Source organism: Emys orbicularis, chromosome 14, assembly GCF_028017835.1.
Source record: "Emys orbicularis isolate rEmyOrb1 chromosome 14, rEmyOrb1.hap1, whole genome shotgun sequence".
NCBI classification, from domain to species: Eukaryota; Metazoa; Chordata; order Testudines; family Emydidae; genus Emys; species Emys orbicularis.
This window is the reverse complement of record NC_088696.1, coordinates 19880060-19904895: the sequence shown is the minus strand read 5'-3', so window position 1 is coordinate 19904895 and position 24836 is coordinate 19880060. Positions and strand designations below refer to the sequence as shown.

General features: G+C 38.8%; 1 protein-coding gene across 2 annotated transcripts in view; it reads right to left on the bottom strand.

The window, feature by feature from the left end:
• The window catches only part of PEPD (peptidase D), a 220681-nt gene that overhangs the window by 127401 nt on the left and 68444 nt on the right, over window positions 1–24836 (bottom strand). For both annotated transcript variants that reach the window (XM_065416423.1, XM_065416424.1), the window contains 2 exons: window positions 21592–21667; window positions 19284–19330 (listed from right to left, as the gene is read on the bottom strand). In XM_065416423.1, coding sequence (XP_065272495.1) covers window positions 19284–19330; window positions 21592–21667 — 123 coding nt within the window. The remainder of the gene's footprint in view (window positions 1–19283; window positions 19331–21591; window positions 21668–24836) is intronic.

Sequence of the window (24836 nt, the reverse complement as noted above, 5' to 3'; positions counted from 1 at the left end):
AGCAAAAGCATTAAAGAGAAATAAATATGGAACAGGTATAACTGTTCCATTATTATTGGTTATTAATTTGTGTAGCTTTGAAATAGTTTTAATGTATAGAAATTTATTAAAATATTTGAATACTAACTGAAGAACTTCAAAGAAGTAACAGCTCAAAATAAGGAAATTACAAAATGAGGCTGCAAATTTGGATTGATACCTAATATGCCATTCTGAGTTAAATTTCAAGAGCAAGAAAATTCATAATTAAGGCCATGATTCTTTAGACTTAAGCATGTGTATAACTCTGTAGCCACATGGGAGCCCAAATCTTTAAGTTACATTCTTAAACACTTTTTAGCAGATGAAAGTTACAATAGCATTTAAAAACTTCATATTATAATAAGAATGAAGCAAGCATTTAGAGTTTATAAATTGTAAATATAAAAGGCCATACCTTGTCCTGTGTGTATGCCCTCTCTCATTGACTTTAATGTGGGTTGCATGTATGCAGTCAAGTGCACAATTTAGCCCCAAATATTTTCTGTACAGTAACATATTCCTGGATTTTGTGTATTAACAGAGCTAGGTGAGCTAATTCAAATGTCATTCCAATAAACATACTACTTTAGATTGGATTAGGCCATTTGTCCACACCAGTTTAACATGGGGCTGAATGGAGCATGACTATTGTTGATCCATATGCATAAAATCAGAGGGCAGTTACTGACCCTTTCAGAAGTGTCACTTCCTTCAAGTGATTACTTAATTTCTAATTACTAATTTTTTTAACTGTTTATTTAAAAAGTTTCTGAGCACAGCACAAAAACTTTCCTTACTTTTTTCCACAAGGTTCAGCCTGAATTGAATTGGTATGGAAATTATAAAACCCTTAAACCCATGTGCACATATAAGAGACACACTTAACAGACTCTTCACTATAACAATATGAATCTATAGCCACAGTGACCTAAAAAGTATGCTCTTGTTAGTAGTGTGCCTGTATGCATATTGTTCTCTCAAAATCTGTGCTAACCATTCCTATAAACATATCACAATTACCTAAAACTGTCAAGGGTATTTTCCCTTAGGAAAAAAAGTTTGATTCATGTACATTTTCATGGTCGTAAAATATTTCAAATTTTACTTCTCTCATGTATACTATAATAGGCAACATAACTTGATTTACACTTTGGGGATTTGAGATGTCTATTAGCTATGTAACAAACAGTGCATCAAATATTTCAAGCTTTACACTCCAAGTTTCAAATATTCCTGATACTGGGATAATGAATGGAGCGCAGGCACATAGACATAAAAAGATTGTTGGTTGACTATTGCTAGCTTACATAAAAAGTAGCTGGAATAAAAAAACATTAAGAGCCAAGGGACATAAAATGCATAAAAAGGTTCCCAAAGGAACGGTGGCTTGCTAGTATAGAGGTATTGTATAGCTCAGAGGTCGGCAACCTTTCAGAAGTGGGGTGCCGAGTCTTCATTTATTCACTCTAATTTAAGGTTTCGCGTGCCAGTAATACATTTAATGTTTTTAGAAGGTCTCTTTCTATAAGTCTATAATATATAACTAAACTATTGTTGTATGTAAAGTAAATAAGGTTTTTAAAATGTTTAAGAAGCTTCATTTAAAATTAAATTAAAATGCAGAGCCCCCCGGACCGGTGGCCAGGACCCTGGCAGTGTGAGTGCCACTGAAAATCAGCTCATGTGCCGCCTTTGGCACACGTGCCATAGGTTGCCTACCCCGGTATAGCTCATGTATATACTGTATCTTTCACATTCTTTGTAATATGAACACAGTATTGCAACAGTACACCTCTACCACGATATAACGCGACCCGATATAACACGAATTCGGATATAATGCGGTAAAGCAGTCCTCCGGGGGGGCGGGGCTGCACACTCCGGTGGATCAAAGCAAGTTTGATATAACGCGGTTTCACCTATAACATGGTAAGATTTTTTGAATCCCGAGGACAGCGTTATGTCAAGGTAGAGGTATATTTAAAGTTATTATGGTTAAAGTATAATGAATTATTGTACATGTGAAAAAGCAAATATGACAGAAAAACTGCTTGCTTGCATATACCTCACTTGAATTTGCAAATGCTAATTATGGAAGCTAAAACCCTATTCACAAATTAGAATCCACTTTTTTTAAAAAACCCTTAGAAAAAAAAGTCACATCCACTTTTGTCAGTACTATCTCCCAACTGTACTGAAAACCACCTGAAATTGTGTACATGTTATTAAGGCAATTTGACAAAGTACTGTATGCACAGAGTAAGAATTAAACTTGTGACTTTTGAATCATTATTTTCATTTTATAAACCATGGAAATATAAAATTTCTCCATTTTTAATGCTAAGTAAAAGAAATATTGTTCCAGATAGTGGAAAATACAATTCTGTATTACAGATCTGAAAACTTTCAGTTCACATCATTAGACTCCTCAGTGAATCCAACCCCTATTAAGGCATCAAAAAGACTGGGCATGTGAAAGGATAGTAAACCCCCAAATCCCAAAACAATAGCATTGCCCCACTAGCTATAAAAATGACAAACTACATCACAGTCACAGTACACCCAAACTCTATAACAGATTAGATTTAAAATTGAGCAATGCACTGAAGTAGCTATTAGTCTTTCAACTCAAGTGTCAATGTCCGACAAATTAATGACCAAGCAGACTCAACCAAAGACTGCCTTGATAATTATAAAGTACATTTCTAAATCCAGATTCCAGTGCAATATTCCCCAGTAACTTTTCTGAACTATACTTCAGAAAAAAAAAAAAAAAAAGAGCACTATATATGGTTCTGATATATTGTGCCACTTTTCAGACCTACTGCAGCATCCTAATCTGAAATGAAAGACATATGTTAGAGATGAAAGAAAAGAAGATCAGAGCCGGAACTCAAAATATGAAAGTTACATCACATAGGTAACCTTTGCTATAAATACTTGCTACTATGCCAGTGTACACATAATCTGTAGTCAGGATGAAACTGAATATTCTCCAGGAGCTGGCATGAGATGCACCCTAATGTGTCAGCTTGAATCTAGGTAGGAATCAAAAGGTAGAGTATAAAATATAAACTATCATTCATTTTCAGTGCACATTCCTTGAATCAGAGAAGACAAGTAAGCAGACAGTAACAACTAATTGTATAGCCCTTTCCGTTCCCTTAGAGGTTTATTTCTTTTCTATTCAAAGCATTATAGATAGATTGTGAAGCCATGCTGTAAATCAAAAGAAAGCCACTACTCGTTATCTAGTTAGAATTTCCTGGGTTCTTACTGTGAAGCTATTTCTCTGCTGTTTGATCTCTAAGCCACCGGCAATGTCCCCAAGCGCACTACCTATCATGGCAGCTGATACTCTTTTTTCAATTCCCTTTTTCAGCTAGATGAATTTCCACCTTCTCCCAGTCTTAAAAAGAACTGCCAAGATAAATAGTTCATAGACTCAAAATATTGGCCCATGTTGAAATAAAAGAATATGTAAAACCTGCTGTGAGTGACCCAGAGCTGAAGAAACAACAATGCATAGTCTATTGTTTATTTATCAATATGCACTGTTATGATGGCTTGGGTTGGATTTAAAGAATAAAGGAAGAATTGGCTTTACCTGTTTAGGAAAATAGAGACCAAACTACCACTGCCCTTTAAAAGTGACCTTCAAAGCAAGGGAAAATATAGACATTTGTCTGTGTTTCTTTATGATATATGAAAGATGGCTTGTTTTTTACCTTATACACCTCTACCCCGATATAACGCGACCCGATATAACATGAATTCGGATCTAACGCGGTAAAGCAGTGCTCCGGGGGGGCGGGGCTGCGCACTCCGGTGGATCAAAGCAAGTTTGATATAACGCAGTTTCACATATAACACGGTAAGATTTTTGGCTCCAGAGGACAGCGTTATATCGAGGTAGAGGTGTATATTCAACATGACTAACAATTTAAGAAGCGGCAAACTGAGTTTACACTAGCGGCGCTAAGGGGTCTATCAAGTCATATTAGTAAAAAACAAGCAGAGATTACGCGCACACACACACACACACACACACACACGCACGCACAGACTTCCAGACTGTCTTTATATCAAAGAAGCAAAAAAGTAAAATAAAATTCAGAGACAAATTCATGATGGAATGAACATAGTAAGCAGTTGGCAAAGTCATTTGATTGGCTGAAAGGAATATTTGCTGAGCATGTGAACAAAGCTTGGATGGGTACACCTGGAAAGAGCAGGAACATTATGTTGTAGATAGCAGGTGGAGTAGCATGGAGGCAACAGACTTTGGAGTACTGATTAGAGAAATTAAGCTTATTTTTAGTATCAGAAATATATTGTAGGAAGCAGAGGACATCAAGAACCCAGCTTTTCAGATGCTGGCTGATTTTACTTGCTCTATGCCACCACTGTCAAATGATATCTATACCTATATCTATATCACCACCGTTTGTAATATTACGGTATTTTCAGTGTTTGTGTTAGAAAAAAAACACCAGGTTCTCTGTAAGAAACAGAATGTTTCATTTAGCGTATCATATGTTGAAAAATATCACATTTGCCACTGCCTTTGGAAGGAATGATTATAACTATCACTAATGCTCTAGAGAGGCACACTCACAGCTCTAAAAGTTACCACAGACAGAGAATCGGAACAGATATTTGCATGGGGTTGTGACTGCACCATCTTTAATGGAAGAATCCAATTCCTTGTTAAAGATATTCTCAGTCTCCATCTGCTTTTGGGCCTGTGGCTGCTTAGATTTCAACAGGTAGTAGAGGTGCATTCTACTCCCCCTCACCTCCGGACCATGCACCTGCAGTTAGAGAGCCTGGGGCCCTTTCTTGATGATGCAGACCTAGGCAAAATCCTTTGTGCCTTTGCCATCACCTGCTTGGGCTCTTGGGCTATAATTGAAAACTGGCCCTGAAGCTTCAAGTAGTGAAGAGTGCAGCAGCCTAAGCAATTACTAAAATGATCCTGTGAGAGAATATTACATCTGTGCTGCACAAACTGCACTAGCTTCATAGTTCTAATCCACAGGTGATAAAAGATTAGTTCTAATAATCTGTAAAGTTTTGGAATCTGCTTCATTTATGGAGCATCTCTCTCCCTGTACACCAGCATGATGTGCATACTTTGGGGCTGAAGGTAGGGCCCCTTCAGTGGTGGGTCACTAGCTATAGAAGTTGAGCCCACCAGTAGTGCATTACATCAAAAGCTTGCTAACTTTCACAGCACAATACAAAACGTATTTGTATGTAGAAGCACTTGCTCGATGCTGGATTATGATTGGGTTATGTTGTGGGGTTGTTTGTTGTGAGCAAATTCAAAACTCTTATCTTTAGACTGAGAACACAAAGCCCAACTTCCAATTTCAGACTATAACCATCTGTAGTGCTCAGCCCAAAGCAAGTAGAAATCCTTAAAGCAAACAGTGACTATTATAAATGCTAGCTCATCAAGTCACCCTTGTTCCCCTCAATCCTCATGCTTTAATATTAAATATGCCATGCACCCAGAAGTCATGGAAACATAAAATTAAAGAGATACCTCCATATATCTAGATAGATAGATATAAACACAAAGAAGCACCTATAAGCATGCCTCAATGTGTTCCATTTTTAAAGGGTCTTTTTGAATAGCTTATAAGATTCTCAAGCTTTCACCTTTTGGGTTGAAGTTTTCACATCAAATCTCCTCCCGACAGTGGTGTGGTTTGGTTTTGTTCTTTAAGTTTAGGCAAATATATTAAGGACTTTAAGTACAAACCATGAAAAAAAAAATACATCTTTTGTTCAACTGGAAGAAGGAAGAAAGGGATCAATTATTTCTAGGAAGGGTATTTATTTTACAGGTGGACAATCAGTATCAAAATAGATATGAAAAGAACTCTCCACAGCTAAAAATTAAAAAGCCCTTTTTCATAAAGGTAGCTGGGCCAGCTTCATTTGCTGCAGTTTATCTTTGTTCTTATTTGGAGAAGCTGTGAAAATTACAGCAAAAGGCAAGATAATGGCCATAAACCAGGTAATAGTGCACTTTGCTGCATAACTGAATCAAAACCTATTAACATTTTCTTTCAAGAACCTGTCTAATTCTACTGAAATTCTACTATACAATGGGTAAGAGATACATATCTCTACATTCTCTAACATGAGCCCATCAGAGTAAAATTGCAGGCCAAAATAAAAACAATTAAAGAATTAGAATTATTTTCAGTTCTGTAGAATAGCTCTCCACTTACTGTTTCCTGAGAGTCCACATCTTAGATGAGAGGTTATACTGGTTGATTGTGAGTTTAAAAAAATCCCTTCCCTCTAATGAGGGGGCACCCTATGCCTATCTTCTATCTCACAGGTTTTATATATGGAGATCTCGTTGGAAATATCACTGTTTCATTTGCAATGGGACTGGTGGCTCGCCATATCTTTTACTTATTCTATCCAGGTCAGAGACTATGGAGTAGTCTCTGAGGAAGATCTCAGAGACTACTTCTGGACTAGATTGCCATAATGTGCTTTACTTGAGGCTACCTTTGAAGCCTCATCAGAAGCTTTAGCTAGTGAAGAAACTCACTTCTTAAGTGGGTTTCATGAGCATGTAACATTTCTGAAGTAATCTCCACAGATTTCCTGTACACATCCAGGTACAAATCAAAGGGTTGATTATCTTTGAGGCCCTAGCAGTATGTCTGCACTGCACTGTGGACCCAGGTCTGTGGGACCCGGGCTAATAGACTTGGTGTTTCCAAACCCATGCTTGAGTGTCTATGCTACATTGTAAACCTGGGCTTACAATTGCTGGAACCAGGTCTTGCAGTTGTGCTAACAAATCTATACTGCACTATGCAGACCTTCTAACTCAGGTCTGCAGCTTGAGCTGCAACCACACTGCAAAACAACAGGGCTTGAACCGGAGTCTCAGAGGGACTCGGGCTCTCACCCAACCCTCTAGCACAGTCCTAAAACCCAGGTCCGAAGTGCCAGCTTACCTGAGTCAGACTGATTTGTGTGAGGACGGAAGTGGGGTTTGGGCTCAAATCGAAGTCAGAGCCCAAGCTTAGACATATCCTCAATGTCATGGGACCCAGACATATCTGAGATGGCCTTTTCTCTCATGCTTCACTGAAGTAATCAAGATGGGTAGAATGCTCTTGTTACCCATCCCCAGAGCCGAACTGCAAAGGTCAGGTGATATAGCAGTCATCCCTGCAGCTCATGCTTGTGTTCACTTTGCAAAACCCCTTGAACACATAGTGCAAGTTTCATCAGACTTTTACTGTAATTAATGAACAAGGAGTTGCCTGTCACTGAGGGGGTGTGTATGAAAGGGTGAAGGTAAGGAAAGGAGCAGTCTGACGTGTGTGTGCACTAGCCATTTGAATTGATTTTAATTTTTGCATTGACACCTACATAGTTTGGCTTTGGGTGAATTTGGTGCAAGCAACTCATGGTCATCAGAGACAGAGTATGGGCTCTTGAGAACAGAATGGCTGAACTGGAGGAGCTAAGGGAAACAAAAGTAGACAGATGAGACTTTCAGGGACACAGTAGAGATGTCCCACCCACAGTCTGACAGGTTCTGTATTGTTGAGGAAGTTGAATGTCTCAGAAAGAGACAAGCTGAAGCAAGGGAACTGATCTCATAGTTGGCACCCTCCTTCCAGATGATGTCATAATATCCTCTTGAACTGAGGACACTCCTCCAGGGGAGGGAACCCCAGTTATTAGGAAAAGACAGGTAATAGTAAAGGGGGTGATTCAATTATTAGAAATATAGATAGCTGGGTTTATGACGACCATGAGAAACACATGGTAATTTGCCTGATGGGTGTGAAGGTTGGGGATCTCTTAACACATCTAAATAGACCGGGGCAGGCACACTTTTTGGCCTGAGAGCCATATCGGGTTTCGGAAATTTATGGAGGGCCAGTTAGGGGAGGGGGTCATGGCCTGGCCCCCACTTCCTATCTGCTCCCCCCCCCCACTCCCCTGCTACCTGTCCCCTGATTGCCACCGGACCCCCGATGCCCCATCCAACCCCTCCTCTCATTCCTGATGGCCCCCCTGGGACCCCTGCCCCATCCAACCACCCCTTCTCCCTGTCCCCTGACTGCCGCCAGAACCTCTGCCCCTAATGGCCCCCTGCCACCCCATCCAACCCCCCCTCCTTCCTGACTGCCCCTCTGGAACCCCTGCCCCCATTCAACCCCCTATTCCCCCCCCGACCGCCCCAACCCCTATCCACACCCCCGCCCCCTGACCAACAGAAAATATCATAATGCCACTGTGACGCTGGCAGACCAGGTGTCAGAGCCCTCAGGCCAATTCACTTGTGTATTAGTATAGACCAAATCGATTGTTAACGTAGAAGAATGTATTTGGGCTCTTACTTGCATTGTTTTCACTTATCTGTATCCCATTATAATGTAGTAGCAAATGTTTATACTGTGTATACCCCTGGAATTAAATAACCCATCAAATTTGAAAGAATGCAAACGAAGAACTTTAACAGAAAAGTGCTAATTTCAAAGCAAATGGTCATTGTGTGTGATGATCGGAGGTAAAAAGACTCAAAATACATTCCTCACTCTCTGTCATCAAAGGAAAAGCCCACCTGGGTAGTGACACTGTCAGCTTATTTTCTGTGAGAAGAAGCTACAAGTATGGATTCAAGAAAAGATTCTGGATCTCTGAACTGTTTGGACTCTTACAGGGAAGTGTAAAGCGAATATCCCCAGAGACAATCTGGGTACCCTGAAAAGACTTTTGGGAAACTGGCAGTTTATTACATCACTGCCACCATTTGAAATTACAAACTGTGACTCACCTCAAACTGTGGGTCGTGACCCCCAAAGTGGGACACAACTCTGTTTTGATGGGGTTGCCAGGGCAGAAAGCCCCAGCCGGGAGCTCTGCGACCGGCAGGGGGACGAAGCCTCCTGCCCTGAGTGGGGTGGAACGTAGGGGGTCACAATTTTTTTTTTTAAGTCCAAATGGGATCGCCAGCACAAAATGTTTGAGAAACACTGATGTAGAGTACCAGATGATCTGGGATAAGTGACTGGTCCCTTGGGACTGGGAGCAACCTGATGTGATGTGATTTTTGGTTTAAGTAATGTTTTATCACAAAGTCCAGTTTGTCTGGATGGCAAGATAGTCTGGAGAGTCTAAAGGGACTGTCTGTGACTCCATGGTCTAGGAGTTCACATTTGTCAATGGCTTAGTGAAATCTAATTAATTACAGAACATAGCATCAGTTTGGGGTGTCTGCCCTGTTTTCTGACAATCTGCCCTGAGGTAGGCACTCACAGTCAAGAGCCACTCCAGACAGTGTGGCAGCCACTATATAGATCCATGGTACAACCACACCTTGAATACTCTGCAGTTCTGGTCAGCCCATCTCAAAAAAAAAAAAAAAAAAGATATATTAGCATTGGAAAAAGCTCAGCGAAGGGCAACAAAACTGATTAAGGGTACTGAACAGCTTCCAAATGAGGATAGATTAAAAAGATTGGGACTGTTCAGCTTAGAAAAAAGAGACAACTAAGGGTGGGGGAAAATATGCCAGAGGCCTATAAAATCCACAAATGGTGTGGGGAAAGTGAATAAGGACGTGTTATTTATCCCTTCACATAATACAAGACGCAGAGGTCACCCAATGAAATTAATAGGCAGAAGGTTTAAAACAAACATAAGAAAGTACTTCACACACCACATACAGTCAACCTGTGGAACTCATTGCAAGGGCATGTTGTGAAGTCCAGAAGCATAAGGAGGCTTAAAAAAGAATCCGATAAGTTGATGGAGAATAGGTCCAACAATGGTTATTAACCAACATAGTCAGGGACACAACCCCATGCTCTGGAGTGTCCCTAAATCTTTGGCTGCCGGAATCTGAGACTGGATGACAGGAGATGGATCACTGTTCTCCTCATTACCTCTGAAACATCTGGCACCAGTCACTGTTGGAAGACATGATACTTGGCTAGATTGGTCTGTCCCAGTTTGGGCATTCTTATGATAGATTCATCCTAAAAATCTAGATAAATGCAATCTCTTCCTAAAAAGGATGTAGGCCTATATGAGGCGGGTATCAGGCCAATGGAATCCCCACTCCACCCTCTTCCCTCCCTTCTAGACTGATAGCTGTAAATGTTGATGTTTTTCTTTCTTCTTTTTTTTTTTAATCCAAAACAGTTCACTGATTCCTACTGGGTATCAAATGCTAACGTGTGTTCCTAGGCAACACTATGCTCACTCCACTTTCTCCCCATCTGTCACTGGAAGGCAAAGAAATTTATTTCTCAATACACAATGCACCGAATGTGTGAGCGCTTCCAACTTGGGTTTCCCAGATGTGTATGATGTATTCTCTGCCAGATCCAGCCCTCTATTTTGTTTTCAAAACAAGATATAGAATTTAGTTAAAAAAATTTACTTTTGAGTTGTTGATAAAAGACAGATTTAAAAAACAAGCTTAATCAGAAATATCCTGTAGATGCAAAGACTAAACACTGATCTTCTTACCAGCAGATATGGAAACATTCTTTTAGAGTTACCGGGGTTAAACTTTTTCCTGACATTTATAATATTCAGTGCTGGAAAAAGCTCACTGTAAAGAATAATTGCTCCCACAGGGACCAATCCATGGGTCACAGTTTTATGCACTTGACTGCAACAGAGCCTCGAATGAGATTTTCTATAAAACATGGACTTAAGCTTGCAGCATAATCACGTTTGCCCGAGCTCTAGAAGCTGAGCTAAAGTACCACTTCTGCAGTGTAATTATCTAACAGATGTTCCAAAGAACCATAGGGAAATTTCATTATTCAGAAGAACAAATAGGGTAAAAACAAATGGTTTTTAATTTAGCCAAATTTGATATTCCAGATGTATTTTCATTTTTCCTATGCAAGTTTCAAACCATGGGAGGGCGGATTTGCCTCTAAGAAATAATTACTTAACTTTCATCTTTAGTTATGCTTCCTAGCAAATACACAGCCACCCTCATAACACAATACACACGAGTGGTATTCAGTGACCCAAAATGCCAACATAATCACCACTGGCTGTACAGAGAAACAGCTATGGTTCACAATCTTTATTTTCAGTTTCAAGTTCTGAGTGTTGTACACAATACACTATAAGAGAGCCCTTACTGTAATTCTGAGTTAGTACTAGTAGTTTAGACTTCCAAATGAGAGTTTAATTTACCTCTTGATGCTATTTTTGAATACTTTAATTATTCTTAAGAAAAAGTTTAGTATTCTTTCATATAGGAGATATGAAACTATTCCCCTTTGGGTAATAAAGACCATAACACTTAGTAGGTGCTCACAATATGTGAAGAAACAATTTAACTCTCACTGTAGTAAAAATAGTCAAAATTATGCTGGGGAGAGGGGCTGAAGAAATAAGATTTCCTGTACATGTCTTACAGACATCATCAGTGCTGTGATTAATTGAGAAATACTATTGCAGCATAATGGCTTTGATTCCATAGAACAGGGATCCCCAACGTGGTGCCCGTGGGCGCCATGACGCCTGCCGGGGCATCTAAGTGCACCCGCGTACTGGCCGGCAGATGAGCATCTGCCGAAATGCCGCCGAGAAGCAGCAGCATCCAGAGGTGTTGCTGCCAGAATGCCGCCGATTTTCGGCACCGCCTATTGACGTTGCCGCTTGTCGGCGGCATTTCGGGAGATGCTTGTCCGCCGCCAAGGTCCTCCGTGGCTTGTCGTCTGGCGCCCGCCAGATGAAAAAGGTTGGGGACCACTGCCATAGATCATCACATTTCATCTGTTTTTCCCCCCCATGTCAGAGTAAGAAAATTTATTGTGTGGAGGGGGGCATGGTGGCAGTGGGGAGCAGAACCTCATTTTCTCTGAGCTTTTCTAGAATGTTTTTGATATTAAGAAGGTCAGCGTGTGACAAGTTGTTATTAATGGACAATCTTAATATTCTACACATTCCACTCTGAAGTTGTCAGGACTTCCATTGACAGAGCACAATTATGTACCAGTTCTGGTCGCAGAAAGAAGAGGAACAAATATAAAACGTTGATCTCTCCAGTTGCACAGCAATTAAAGTACATTTTAAAACTTAAGTTCATAATGCCAATAAAGCCTCACATATGGTAGCATCTTTACTTTTGACTTGTCTGAGCAGGCATGAAGAAAATCCACAGCAAATGAATAATTAGCTCAGCCTGCTGTCTTTTACAATGAGTTCCATTTCACATATCTGCAATCTTAGCTTGTCATTAGTAATGCTAATTAGCTCAATATGTCATCCTGATGCTAGATTCAATAAAAATTGAGGACATCACTAATGTGAAAAAAAAGCTGCTGCTTCTTCTACTACTGTAGACATGTTTGAGTTTATATGTATTCAAAGAAAGAGCTACAGGTTTATATTGCTGGTCATTTTCAATCAGACTGAAAACCTAGATAAAAATCAAGGCTCTGTACCCTTTGGTCTCTAGAAGGGTAAGCAACAGAAAAATAATAATGAAATATTGTAAGTGCCAAAAAGTTATAATAGAAGAGTGTCAGACAGTACAATGACACAACTTTAAACTTGGATCGGGCACATTAGATACTACAGTAAAAGCTGTTTTATCCAGCACTTCACCAACTGAAAAGCTCTATAAACCGGCATTTCTGATCTTCATTAAATGCCGGTTTATAGTCCGGGTAGTGCGGGGCTGGCAGAGGGTTGGGGCGCGGAAGGGGTTTCGGGGTGCCAGATCCGGGGGTCGCTCACCTTGGGCTGCTCCCTGCAAGCGACGACCTGTCCCTGCTGCTCCTAGGCAGAGGCGTGGCAGGTGGCTCTGCATGCTGCCTTTGCCCCACCCCGAATGGTGCCCCCGCACTCCCACTGGCCACGGTTCCCAGCATCATACCAACAATGTCTATATCACAACCTTCTACACACAAAAAACTTGCATAGTACTCAGTATTAAGTTCAATTTGTTATAAATATTTGTATTACAGTTATACATAGGAACCCAGTCATGGACAAAGACTCCATTGTGCTAGGTGCTGTACAAATAAGAACAAAAGACGGTCCCTGCCCCAAAGAGTTTATAATCGAATCTAACATAGTTAAAAATTAAATCCATGGTGTTAAAACTCTAGAAGAGCTCCGGTGGTGGAAGGTTACCGCAGGATCCCACATCTCTCTCTAGCTCTAGGCCTCTGTGCACACTCTAGATGCAGATCCTGTATCTGACACCTCTCAGCTGTGAAGAACCTGAAGTCCAATTGCCTAGGTCCTGAAACTAGTGCTCTTATAAACCTCTCCAATAGCTAATACACGCTCCCAGAGTTCCACTGAAGCTGTGTATCCTCTGCTTTACTGTTTGTCTCTTTGGGACTAAGGCAGTGAAAGCAAGCACCAGAGATTCTACAAAGTAATTTCTAAACACACACACACACACACACACACACACACTTTACTCTTAGACAGCACAACATAGATATGACCTATGGAAAACAAATCCTTCACACAAATCCCTTCCTCAGTTTCCTCATCACTCCAAGAGCCCTTTGGGATTTGGTTAGTGTCTTTTTTAGAAGGTCCAGGATTCCTCCTCTCCTCTTATTACTACACAGACTTGTCTGCTTCTGGGCCTGCTTTGCTCCCTCTCCTTCTTCCTGAAGCAAGATTTTTGTTTTGTTTTAAATAAAGTTGCAGTTCCCTCAGTTGCTTCAAACTCCTCATCAGGTGATGCTCTGGCTTGGTTACAAGCCCATCTGGCAGAGCTGGATCTTCTGGGTGTCATCTGGTACTGACGTTTGAACAGCGGATTGATTTGTATTGTTAATCTTCCAGTAGGTGCAAGAATTTTTCCTGATACCTCACTCGAGGTTTCAGCACAAGTTGAAGGGTAAAAGGCATAAATGTATGCACAGTATAGTCTTATAATTAAAATGGCATTCACAAAACAAAATGGAGTTTGTAGATTGGTCCAGACGCATGCAGACATGTACTAAACCCTCACACGTGGTAATTGGTATATGACAGAATTTCTGTATCATTATGGAACGCAAAAGATAAAACAAGAAAAAATTTAAAGAATAAAATTTACTCCCCTCCATACACATTTTTGGGGGATTTCTTTATACTTCTCACAGGAGAAAAAAAGAGGGTGGGAGGGTACATGCACAAATCTTTAAAAATTACACAACAAGAGACCTACAGTTTTCGGGAGCAAAATGCCTCCATGCCACTTCCACAGTACTAACAACTCCTACCTGTAAGATACATAGTACCATTGACAGTCATGGAACAATGTAACATCTGTTCCTGTATCAGAAGCTATTGTCAGCTGAATTCACCGTTCCTCAATCTTCTAGAAATTGGGGGAGGAGGGGGTGTTTCTATGTCTGCTGTAAGTAAATGTAATAAGGTCATTTTTATTTACTAATCATGTATATAAAACATGTTGAGGAATTACAAGACTGTACCAAAATGAAATTCAAAATTTGTAAATTGGGCTTAGCATGAAAAATTAAATACAAAAATTTTAGAGATCAATTGCTGTAGTGAGCAATATGATTTTCCCAGAACATTCAAAGAACAAAAGCAACTAAAAGATAGAAAGTAGAAAATCCAGAATAACTGTTTGGCAAAAGGAAAATACCCAGAGGAAACTAAAATGGGTCTTGCTATTTTCCCTTTTCAGTTTGTTCCAACGAAGCAGAAGAGAGAGATAAATAAAAGATGAGAGCTGTAATCCGTGAAAGTGCTTGCAGACCTTCACAGATAGTGGAAATTTAACATTGACAGATATGACAGCAACTCATCTCATAGTCTAAACTCTTGAGTTAGAAATCAGGGGCAACACTGAAAAGGATATAGGATAAAGAACTCAAATCCGTTTATCAAGCTGTGAAGTGAAGTAGGGAGTAGAAATATACTGTAAATACTGCAAGTCAGGAAAGAAATTTTTTTTTAGTAGTCTTCTCAGTATTTTATTCTTAATGTCACTGCCATGAGACAGTGGGTTTTAATTATCTTTACTTTTAAGCTTATTCCTTATTATTTTTATTACAGTAGCATATGACAGTACTCAGCTCTTGTGCCACTAAGGGTATAATTTGAATTAACAGTGGTAGATCAAAATGGTAGGATCAATCAAGTTTCTTTCATTCCTCACAATTTGTCTCCCAATATTTCATTGGGAACTGTGCCCACACAATCTTCAGTACAGGGCCAGGACTCTAGGGTACAATCTAGCCTAAAGCTGTCTGCACAACAGCTTTGCAATCCTCCTGGTCTCCACAACTACAAAGGATTCAGAGGTGGCTACATATACCGACATCCAACTATCCAAGTCCGACCTTCAGTTTATGTCTTTAACTCTGTCCTGTTATCAGGAGCAACATTAAGTACACTATAGTTTAATATGCACAGAAATGTGTGTGAACTCATTTGCTAGGGACTTAACAGATATAGAACCTTGCTCTGAGGAGCTTACAAGCACAATGGACAACATTCAGACAGGGAAAGGGGGAAAAATCAATACACAAAACAGCTAATAGGGCTGCGCTTATGATAAAGTAGACTGGTTCCGCTCTACACTCTTCCTCTGTTACTGCAATGCGTTTTTGTACTGCTTTATGATCAAATCAAACTGACAGAATATAAAGTAAAAATAAAGATATCAAATTGTCCTCCTCTTCCAATAAGAAATAGAAATTATAATATATATGGAGATATACCTATCTCATAGAGCTGGAAGGGACCCTGAAAGGTCATCGAGTCCAGCCCCCTGCCTTCACTAGCAGGACCAAGTACTGATTTTGCCCCAGATCCGTAAGTGGCCCCCTCAAGGATTGAACTCACAACCCTGGGTTTAGCAGGCCAATGCTCAAACCACTGTAGTCATAATTTGACTTTTTAAATATTAAACTAACAAAAACAGATGAAAAGCAGTAACCTGGAGACTAGTGAACATGGATGGGTGCACAGGAAAGGTCAGATACTGGCATAATTTCAAAAGGTGATAAAATAGATAATCATAGGTTCCTAATTAGCACTTTCAGCCGAAATAGTTTTATAGATACATTTATGTAGAACAGCTTGACTGAACTACTGGGCTTTTATTACTTCATTACGTTTTCTCCCATGCTAAACAGATCTCTGGTAACCTTTTGTTGTAGTTTAACAATGTATTGGCTGTACTACACCTTGATCATAAAGAGCTATTTCAATTAAAATACCAGATAATCACCAATATTAATTAACACTGCCAGAGCAAATCCAAAGCATGATCTACAGAAACAGTTTTATGTTCATGCTTTGAATTACTATTTGTAGATAACTGGCATGACTGTCTCTCTAAAGTTAACTGATCAGTTATTAAAGTTAAAGAATATCAAGTTAAAAAAAGGGGGGGTTGACTGTGCCTGAAGTTAAATATGCTGATCTTTTGATATACCTCTGTACTAATGTGTTTCTGGTTTAACATCATTCACTAAGCCTTAATCATACAGAATATTTTCAGCATATTTCTGAAGTTAGCTTTCAACCCTAGTAATAAAAGATGATTATCTAGAGAGTTTGCCACAATTTACTATACTTCCTTCCAATTAATTCTCAGAGAATGATCCAAAAATCATAGAAATGGAAATATACTTTCTTTATATTGCTTATTATATAAAAAGTTTTCTAGACTATAATAAAACTTTCTGCTATCCCCTACATCTCAGTGGGAGGGATATTTGATCAAAATAGCAAGGGAAAGACAACCCTTCAGGACCTGAAAGGAGGGAAAAGAGCTGGCATGGCTACCCCACTCCTCCTGAAAGAAGGCAGGTGTAGATCATATGTGCTCACACAGGTACACATACAGTAAAGCAATATGAAAAAAGTGTTTTATAAACCTGTTTTCCAAGACATGTATATGTAAGGGTCAATGTCTGTTTTCAAACATCTTCGCACAAAACCCACAGCCACTGATTGGATTTGCGCACGTGTACACAAAGGTGGAATTTGGCAAAAATAGTTCAGAAAGCCAGCAGAGTGACAACTAAATTCCTGGGATGAGGGTGTGGGAGAGTGAAAAATAACTTCTTCACACGGACTTAAACTTCTTTATTCTCTTAAGGAAAGTTTGATCTGCTTAAATGATAACTTACCTGGCAATGACTCTTTGCTACTATCTAAGGTATATATTTCTCGTAGATTAAGTTGCAGGGTGCAAGCTACTTGTTGCTGAACAACAGAATCAACAGCTTAAAAGGCTACTATGTATGTTCTGGATATCTTTCTATACATATTTTTTAAATTCTTTGACATTTCATATATTAGACCATATTAACTGGTGTATTTGCATGCAGTCTGAGTAATCTCCTGGCCTCTTTCTAAAATTGTATTTCCTTATACTTTATTGACATGCCTCTTACCCAAAAGGGTTCAGAAATTTTTTAAATTATTCACTTTCTTCTTTCTGGAACAGTGATCAGATGATGAAAGCTGAAGCATGCAAGATATTCTGCATAATAGTGGAAGCTCAAGTTCTAACTGTAGTTGTAGAAACATCCAATGTGATAACAAAGGCCGACATCATACAGGTAGCCCACTGAGACCTCTTTCATCATAGAATGACCTCAACCTCTTTCAAAAAGTCTAATGTATCAAAATGGAAGAACAGAAGGCAATTTTAAAAGGGTTTAATAGGCAGTTGCCTACATCCCTTTTTATCATCATCAGCAAGTAATCTGTTGAAAATGGAAATGTATGGGAGAAGCTAGCTACAGAGAAAACTGAGAAATGAGATGCTCTGCCCTGAAATATAGAGCATGTATTTGAATCCCTCATGTAGTTTTAAGACTGGATTACCAGGATCATAATGTTCAAAGGTGCTAGGGGTGAAATCCTGGCACCACTGAAGGCATTGATAGAACTCCCACTGATTTCAGTGAAGCCAGAATTTTACTGTAGGTGTTTACAGTTGGGAATGGGTGAACAAAGTGTGCACGCACACATATTATGAACTGTTCCCCATTAGCTTTTGCAGGATATGTAATTGTACTCAGCAAAACAGTTTAAAGCATATTCAATAGAGCAGGTATGTTTTATTAAAATATTTTATTATTTAGAAATAACTGTGGTTTGCTTGCCCATATTGTTTACTCTTCAGTAGAATTAGAGGCCTTATGCCCTAATTCTTAAAGATATCAAATATCAGGTTCCCTTGATCTTCCTTATTTTGACCAGCAATTTACCTCTGTAATATAGCAAAATACAAGTCTTTCTGGAATCTGCAGACAACTGTCAAGAAAGACAGATGTCTGAGAAATATCTCACAATTGGTAAGTACTTTGAAGATAGAAAGCGCTGTGTAAATATTAAATATTATTGCTACTATGGACATTTTTATAAAGCAATTTTGAGGACAGTTACATTGCTGATGAGCTAATGGATGAAATTTTGATAAAGAAGTTACCCTTATTTAAATGGCTGTCCAGTACTCTAAACCTGATAACATCCTAAAACGCTCCCATTTCAAATTTACCTTTTCTTTCAGTGGTTTGGTAAACACTGTTGCCGTCTAGCTTCAGATTTCATTTGTTGCATTAATCCTAGTATACTATATGACAAGTTTCATTCTGGTTTCAGGCAAGGTCAAAAGACAGAAATAATGTCTCACATAGTACATGTTATTACTGAATACATAGGTACATGCATAGTACTCCAAATGATTTGTCTCAAGAAATGTGATAATACCCACTAGCTAATGTGAGCCTGAGAGGGTGAGCCCCTCATCCTTCCATCACAGGTCAAGCATAGTGAAGCTCACAGGGTAAGCAATGCTGCCTCTAATTGTAGCTGAAATGTAACTGAGCACCTCGGAACATTTTATGAGCTCCTCAAATACGCATATGTAGCCCTGTAAGCATAACAGGCATAATGGCAATGTTTACCCCTAAAACTTTTATTGGATGCATTCAAGCAATAATACTGGTTATTTTGTAAAGTTTCTGTAAATTACAGAAAGTCCAAGAACAGAATTATCCTGCACTAAGTCATATCCAAAGATAATCAACCACCATCAAAGACATGGCTGAAACTGATGAAATGCCTCTTGTAAATAATAAAAATAATGCTTCAAACACAATCTTGAAACAGCAATGAGCTCTCAATCTCCCTTCAGTCAATGTTATTGCTTTTCCTCAACTGTTGCTTTTACTGTAAACATAAATACTTTTTTCTATTTTTATCATAAATGCAGAAAGAGGCGCTCTTACCTCTCCATCTCATATTCTTTCATACCCACTTTTATTGCCTTCATTACCTATGGGATACATATTAACATGGGACATTCTTAGTAAGAAGGTATATTAAGATAATATTACTTAATGACTGATTTTCAGAGAACCTATATTTTAAAAATATATTATATACATCATTTACCTATACATCTATATTAAAATATATGAAAAATCAGGTTAGAAATCAAACTCTATTATTTTAATAGTTATGAATAGTTGCAATTTCATGCAATAAAATAAGCTCAGTAGTTTTAAGTGTACCTGAATAAAATGACATGGATAATCAAAATACTACCAAGTCAAAACTTAATTCTGAAAGGTCTATTGGATTTGGTACAAAAGGGGTTCACTTTTGTAAAACACGGAGGGAAGTGAAATATGGAACAGCTTAAAAAAATTTTTAATTACAATACTATAGTCACTGAAGAAAGTTACTGAAGTTGGCATGTGGTTTTTCTCCCCACAAAAGAGATTCCACATCTGGATTTTATCATCTGAAACTAAGATGTTCACTGAGGTATTTTATTTTTAGCAGTTTTCTTTCATTGAGAGTTGCCTTTATTATGAAGGTTTTAGGCAGCTGCTAGAGATAAAAATCTCAGAGAGGACAGACTTGTTAAAAGGAGGATGATAATCAGGTGCTTGAATCAAGTGATCACCTGCTGAGAATTAAAAATAAGTGCTCTTAGCTCAGAGAGGGATCGTAGAGTGAGGAGAAACCTGAAAGGAGGCTCTCCTGTGGTCAGCCAGCATATTAGTGGTCTAGGGCAGTGGATTTCAACCAGGGGTCCGGAGCCCCCTAGGGGGCCATGAGCAGTTTTCAGAGGATCCCACCAAGCAGGGCCAGCATTAGACTCACTGGGGCCCAGGACGGAAAGCCAAAGCCCCGCTGTGCAGGGCTGAAGCTCAGGGCCCTGAGCCCTGCCACTTGGGGCTGAAGCCGAAGCCTGAGCAACTTAGATTTGCGGGGTCCCCTGTGGTCTGGAGCCCCAGGCAATTGCCCTGCTTGCTACCCCCTAACACCAGCCCTGGCTTTTATATGCAGAAAACTAGTTCTGGCAGCACAGATGGGCTGTGGAGTTTTTATAGACTGTTGGGGGGGTCCCACTCAGTAAAAAAAAAAGAAAAAAGAAAAAAGAAAAAAAAAGGGTTGAGAACCCCTGGTCTAGGGAAATCTCCCAGGGGTCAAGAACAGCTCCAGGAAGGTGCACTCTGGAGACCCTGTCCCAAGGGCAAAAGACGTTTGGGCCCAGGGATTGGGGCTAGAAAAGACCTATGGGAAAGTCTCTTCAGAGAGGTTCTGAGGCCAAAGTGGGGATAATCAGAGGGAACCGGACAGCAGACAAGGGAGGAGTTTGAAACCTTGCAGTAAGATAAATGGGAAAGGGGGAGGTAAGAAGGATTTCAGCCTGTAAGGGCCAAAAGAACTGTATATTTTGTGTGAACTTAATACATTAGGCTCTAAGAGCGGGAACATTATGCTAAAACTCCTGGCTGCAAGTGAATTAAATGAAGAACCCAGAGGGGAATTAAGACCAGGCAACCATGGAATGGCAGGCTCCACTGGAATCCTTCATTGACTTCTCTCCTCAGGGAAGAAATTCACATGCTATAATAGTATAAAAATGTCAACAATTTATGACCTTTGATTGAAAGTCTTATTGCTGGCCCAGTGCTGTCTGAAGTTAGCAACTGAGACAGACTCACTCCCAAAGACCTCAACTGAAACAGTGGGTCTGAGTTAAAATTCCTCTTGACATTCAACTGAGCATGGGTGGACATTTGCCCTATCCTAACCTGACAGTCTCAACAGTGAGGGGCCCGTCCTCTGCTGAGCTGATCAACCAAAGGCAATGAAAAACTCTCACAGAGAGCAACTGCTGACTGTCCCAGGCTACAAGCAATCTGGACTATGCAGACTGTGCACAGCCCCCAAAATTCTGACCCCACAATGGAACAGGTCAGAAACCCGTTGGCCTCCTCCACAAGTGCATGGGAGTCTACCTGAACATAGTGACTACATAGATTGCAAACAGTCACCTTCCACTGACACTCCAGCCTCTTGTCCCAAAAAACTTCATTTCCTCCACATCACAAGTGAGCCAGTGAGCTCAAGGACAATGTAAGGTGTATTATAGGGCTATAACAGGAGGGCTATTATCCTTCTCTTTCTATCCAGCTCTTCCATTATTTCATTACTAAGCAATTCAGGTTGCTGGGAACATTTTCTGAATACTACAGTTACACTAAGAGCAAAAATTATTAACAGTAAAGGATCCATTACCTCTTTATGAGCTTCACTGGATATTTTATTGGTGTACCGCAGAACTTCCAACTCCATGTCTGTCTTAATCACACGACTTCAAAGAAAAGAATACAAGGAATGAGGTTAGGTTAGTCATTTTGCATGCAAATCAGCAGACTAACTTAACAGAATAAAACAAAAAATAACCAAGGGAAATAATATGTAAACCTATGGTAGAATTAGACCAAATATGCTTCTAAAGTGAAAAGATATAATAAGTAACAGGACATAAGGAACATTTTTAGATGAAAATGTTTTGTTGGCATTAATTTGCCATTAACACAGCAAGCTTCCAAAGGCAGTCACATGCATTTTAACATACTTGCATTATTTTAATAATATCGAGCATAAATTTTGCCCAATCAACATTTTCTAAATCTGATATAGTGTACATTAACTACAAAAATGCATTGCTTTTCGCTTAGTCATGGGTCAAACACTATTTCAAACAGAACATTTCTACACCGGATTTATTTTTAACACGATACAAAACTGTTTTACATTATGGAATTTCCCATGGCTCCAAGTGCTTGTATGCAGCACAACCCAAACTCCTTTTTATTTTCAGTGCATCAAAGAAAAAACAAACAGGACGGTCATTTGATATAAAAGAGTATATGAGATTCCAAAAACAAAAGGAAAGAGTAATTAAGGCCACTCTACTCATTCTCTTCATGTATTTGTTTCCTGACAGAATTCTTGTTTCCAAGCAATACTCAGGTATAGAATAATGTATGTCTCAATACTCAAAATCCTTGAGATTAGTTAAAAATATACTTAAGTCTATGGTGCTTTTTATTGCATGTTTCAAGTAAGAAAAAGTAACTTTGATATGATCTACACTGTGCAGATAATTGCGTATTCTTCCATTAAAATTGCATTTTTTTTTTACACATTAAGGATTTCATGTTTTCACACCATTCATATGTCCATCTCAAAAGCAACCTTAAAGTGCCTTTTTTATACTGTCAAAGCAGAGAGAGCACTGCCCATATTAGAACTACATCTATTGAGTTTTGTGGAGATGTTTAAATTTTGTTTTCAAATTTAACTTAAGCATGTGCATTGATTGTAAATTATCATAATTCAGCCATGTACTGAAATTGTCATCCACATTTACCTTTTTTATTTTAACCTTGCTATGTTTATGCTATTTTGGAATAACAGGATCTACATTTGTAGGCTTGGAAGGGTTAGATTTTTAATCAATAAATGTCTGTAAATGTCAGTTTTATCATACACACACAAACCAACGAAAATATATTTCAAAATAGGTATGATTTATTGATTTAAGAATATTTAATTTGTGTATTTTATATGTTGACAATATCTGTTTTAAGAGTTATAAAGCTTTAACTTTTTTAATCTTAATGTCTGCGGTCATAAAATACTTGCCTGCCCCCCAATAATTATCCAAAACTGTGAAAATTTAAGTCGATAAAAATGTTTAAAGATTATAGTCTTATCTGTCAAAATTATTAAAAAAATAATAATAATTCTGCCAAGCCTAAATATTTGTGTTCCCATGGTTTGCTTTAATGAAATTCAGAAATTGTTTATTCATCCAACAATGTGTGTGTGACAGGAGAAGTTCTCCATAGACTTGACTGCAAGTCAAGAATTATTTGAGATGGCGGGACATAGTGCATTTCATTCAAAAATAATATTTACTGGTGACAATCAAGGCACCTTCATAAAACTGCTGATACAGACTGAAATTCTATTATAAACAGAAACATGGTAAAGGGGAAATAGGTTAGATTTTTCTTGACAACTTAGGAAAGAACACAAAATAATTATTAAGCACAATGAGAATTTTACTACTGGAATAAACCATTCAAAAATCGTGTTTTAGAATAGATGAAAAACCAGAGAAGAATTCAGAATGGTATAAGATTCTCCCATTCCAACCACAGGTAAGGAGATAAATTGCTCTATTTTGGAGAAGACACATGGAATAGCAGCTTAACTATATTCTTGTTAGATTGAGGCAGTACCAGTTTACAGATTTCTGATAGTGTTCTTTGGAATACCAAAGGTGCTAGTAGGACAATTTAAGACCTGTTTGATCTGCCTTTTTATTGCTTTCAATATACAGTATATGTAATCTGTAGGTGCCTCACAAATAGTTTATTTCATAGTTTAATGTCTAATCCCTACTGAGATCAGCTCCTGACAAATTACTAACTGCTCAACTTCATATGCAAACAGTATGGACTAAAACCCACTCTACCTCAATAGATCACAAAGCTTTATTGTCAAGACATTTATCTAAAACTTCGTGTTCTGCTTTACACAATAACTTTTATGTTGTCTTTTGCATATAGGAGATCCTATTTAGTATTAGTTTTATTTATAGGCATTTCTGTAGCATTTACCACCCTTGTTTCTAGGTATTTAAACACTGCAACTCTATAGGAAATATCCATTCACTTGAAGGGCCATCACAAGGCCCTCTGCACTACACAAGTGAAGTGTTGCTACACAAGTTCTTGCCATGAGGGGAGGCTGCAGGCAGTGCAACTGCCCAGAAACCTCTGCACTCCAAGCCTCAGTGGTGGTGGTGGTAGTGGTGATCTGTATCAGACCCGAGAAGACTTCCTCGGATGGGGTTGTTGGGCTATTGAATTTATAATTACATGGCTCAAAATCTCCAGGTACAGAGTGCAGAAGGACAGCTGACTATATTCCAGCCAGCAGATTAGGGTAGCAACCATGGAGGGGCTTCAGCCTGCTTTGTGGGCTTTGGATGCAGAATATCCCTTTCTCTTCCTCCAAGCCCCTCATCATTTCCCTGTACGAAGTCCAGTTTCTCTGGATTTCTGTAAAGAGCAGTGAGTTTCACATTGCAAGACAAGCCAAATGGTGAAAGTCCTACTATTTTCAATAATTAATATTTATACTTTTTAAGATAATTCTCCCTAGTAAGGAGAAGAAAATACTGTATTTGTGTACTAATATGGACTTAAGCATCCTATTAAAAATAGCTTGTGGCCAAATATGCATACTTTCATTAATATTTGAATGGAAAAAAATTGTTTACTGGCTCAAGCTAATGCAACTGCAGAATATACATACTTGGTATGTAAACTGAGCCTCAGATTAACAGCTAAATTACTGAATGCAGTCAATTAAAAATATCCACACACTTGTATGATTTAAAAAAAAAATAAAGCTATTGTTAGATGTAACCTATGATTACTAAAACTAGAACAGAGAAAGAT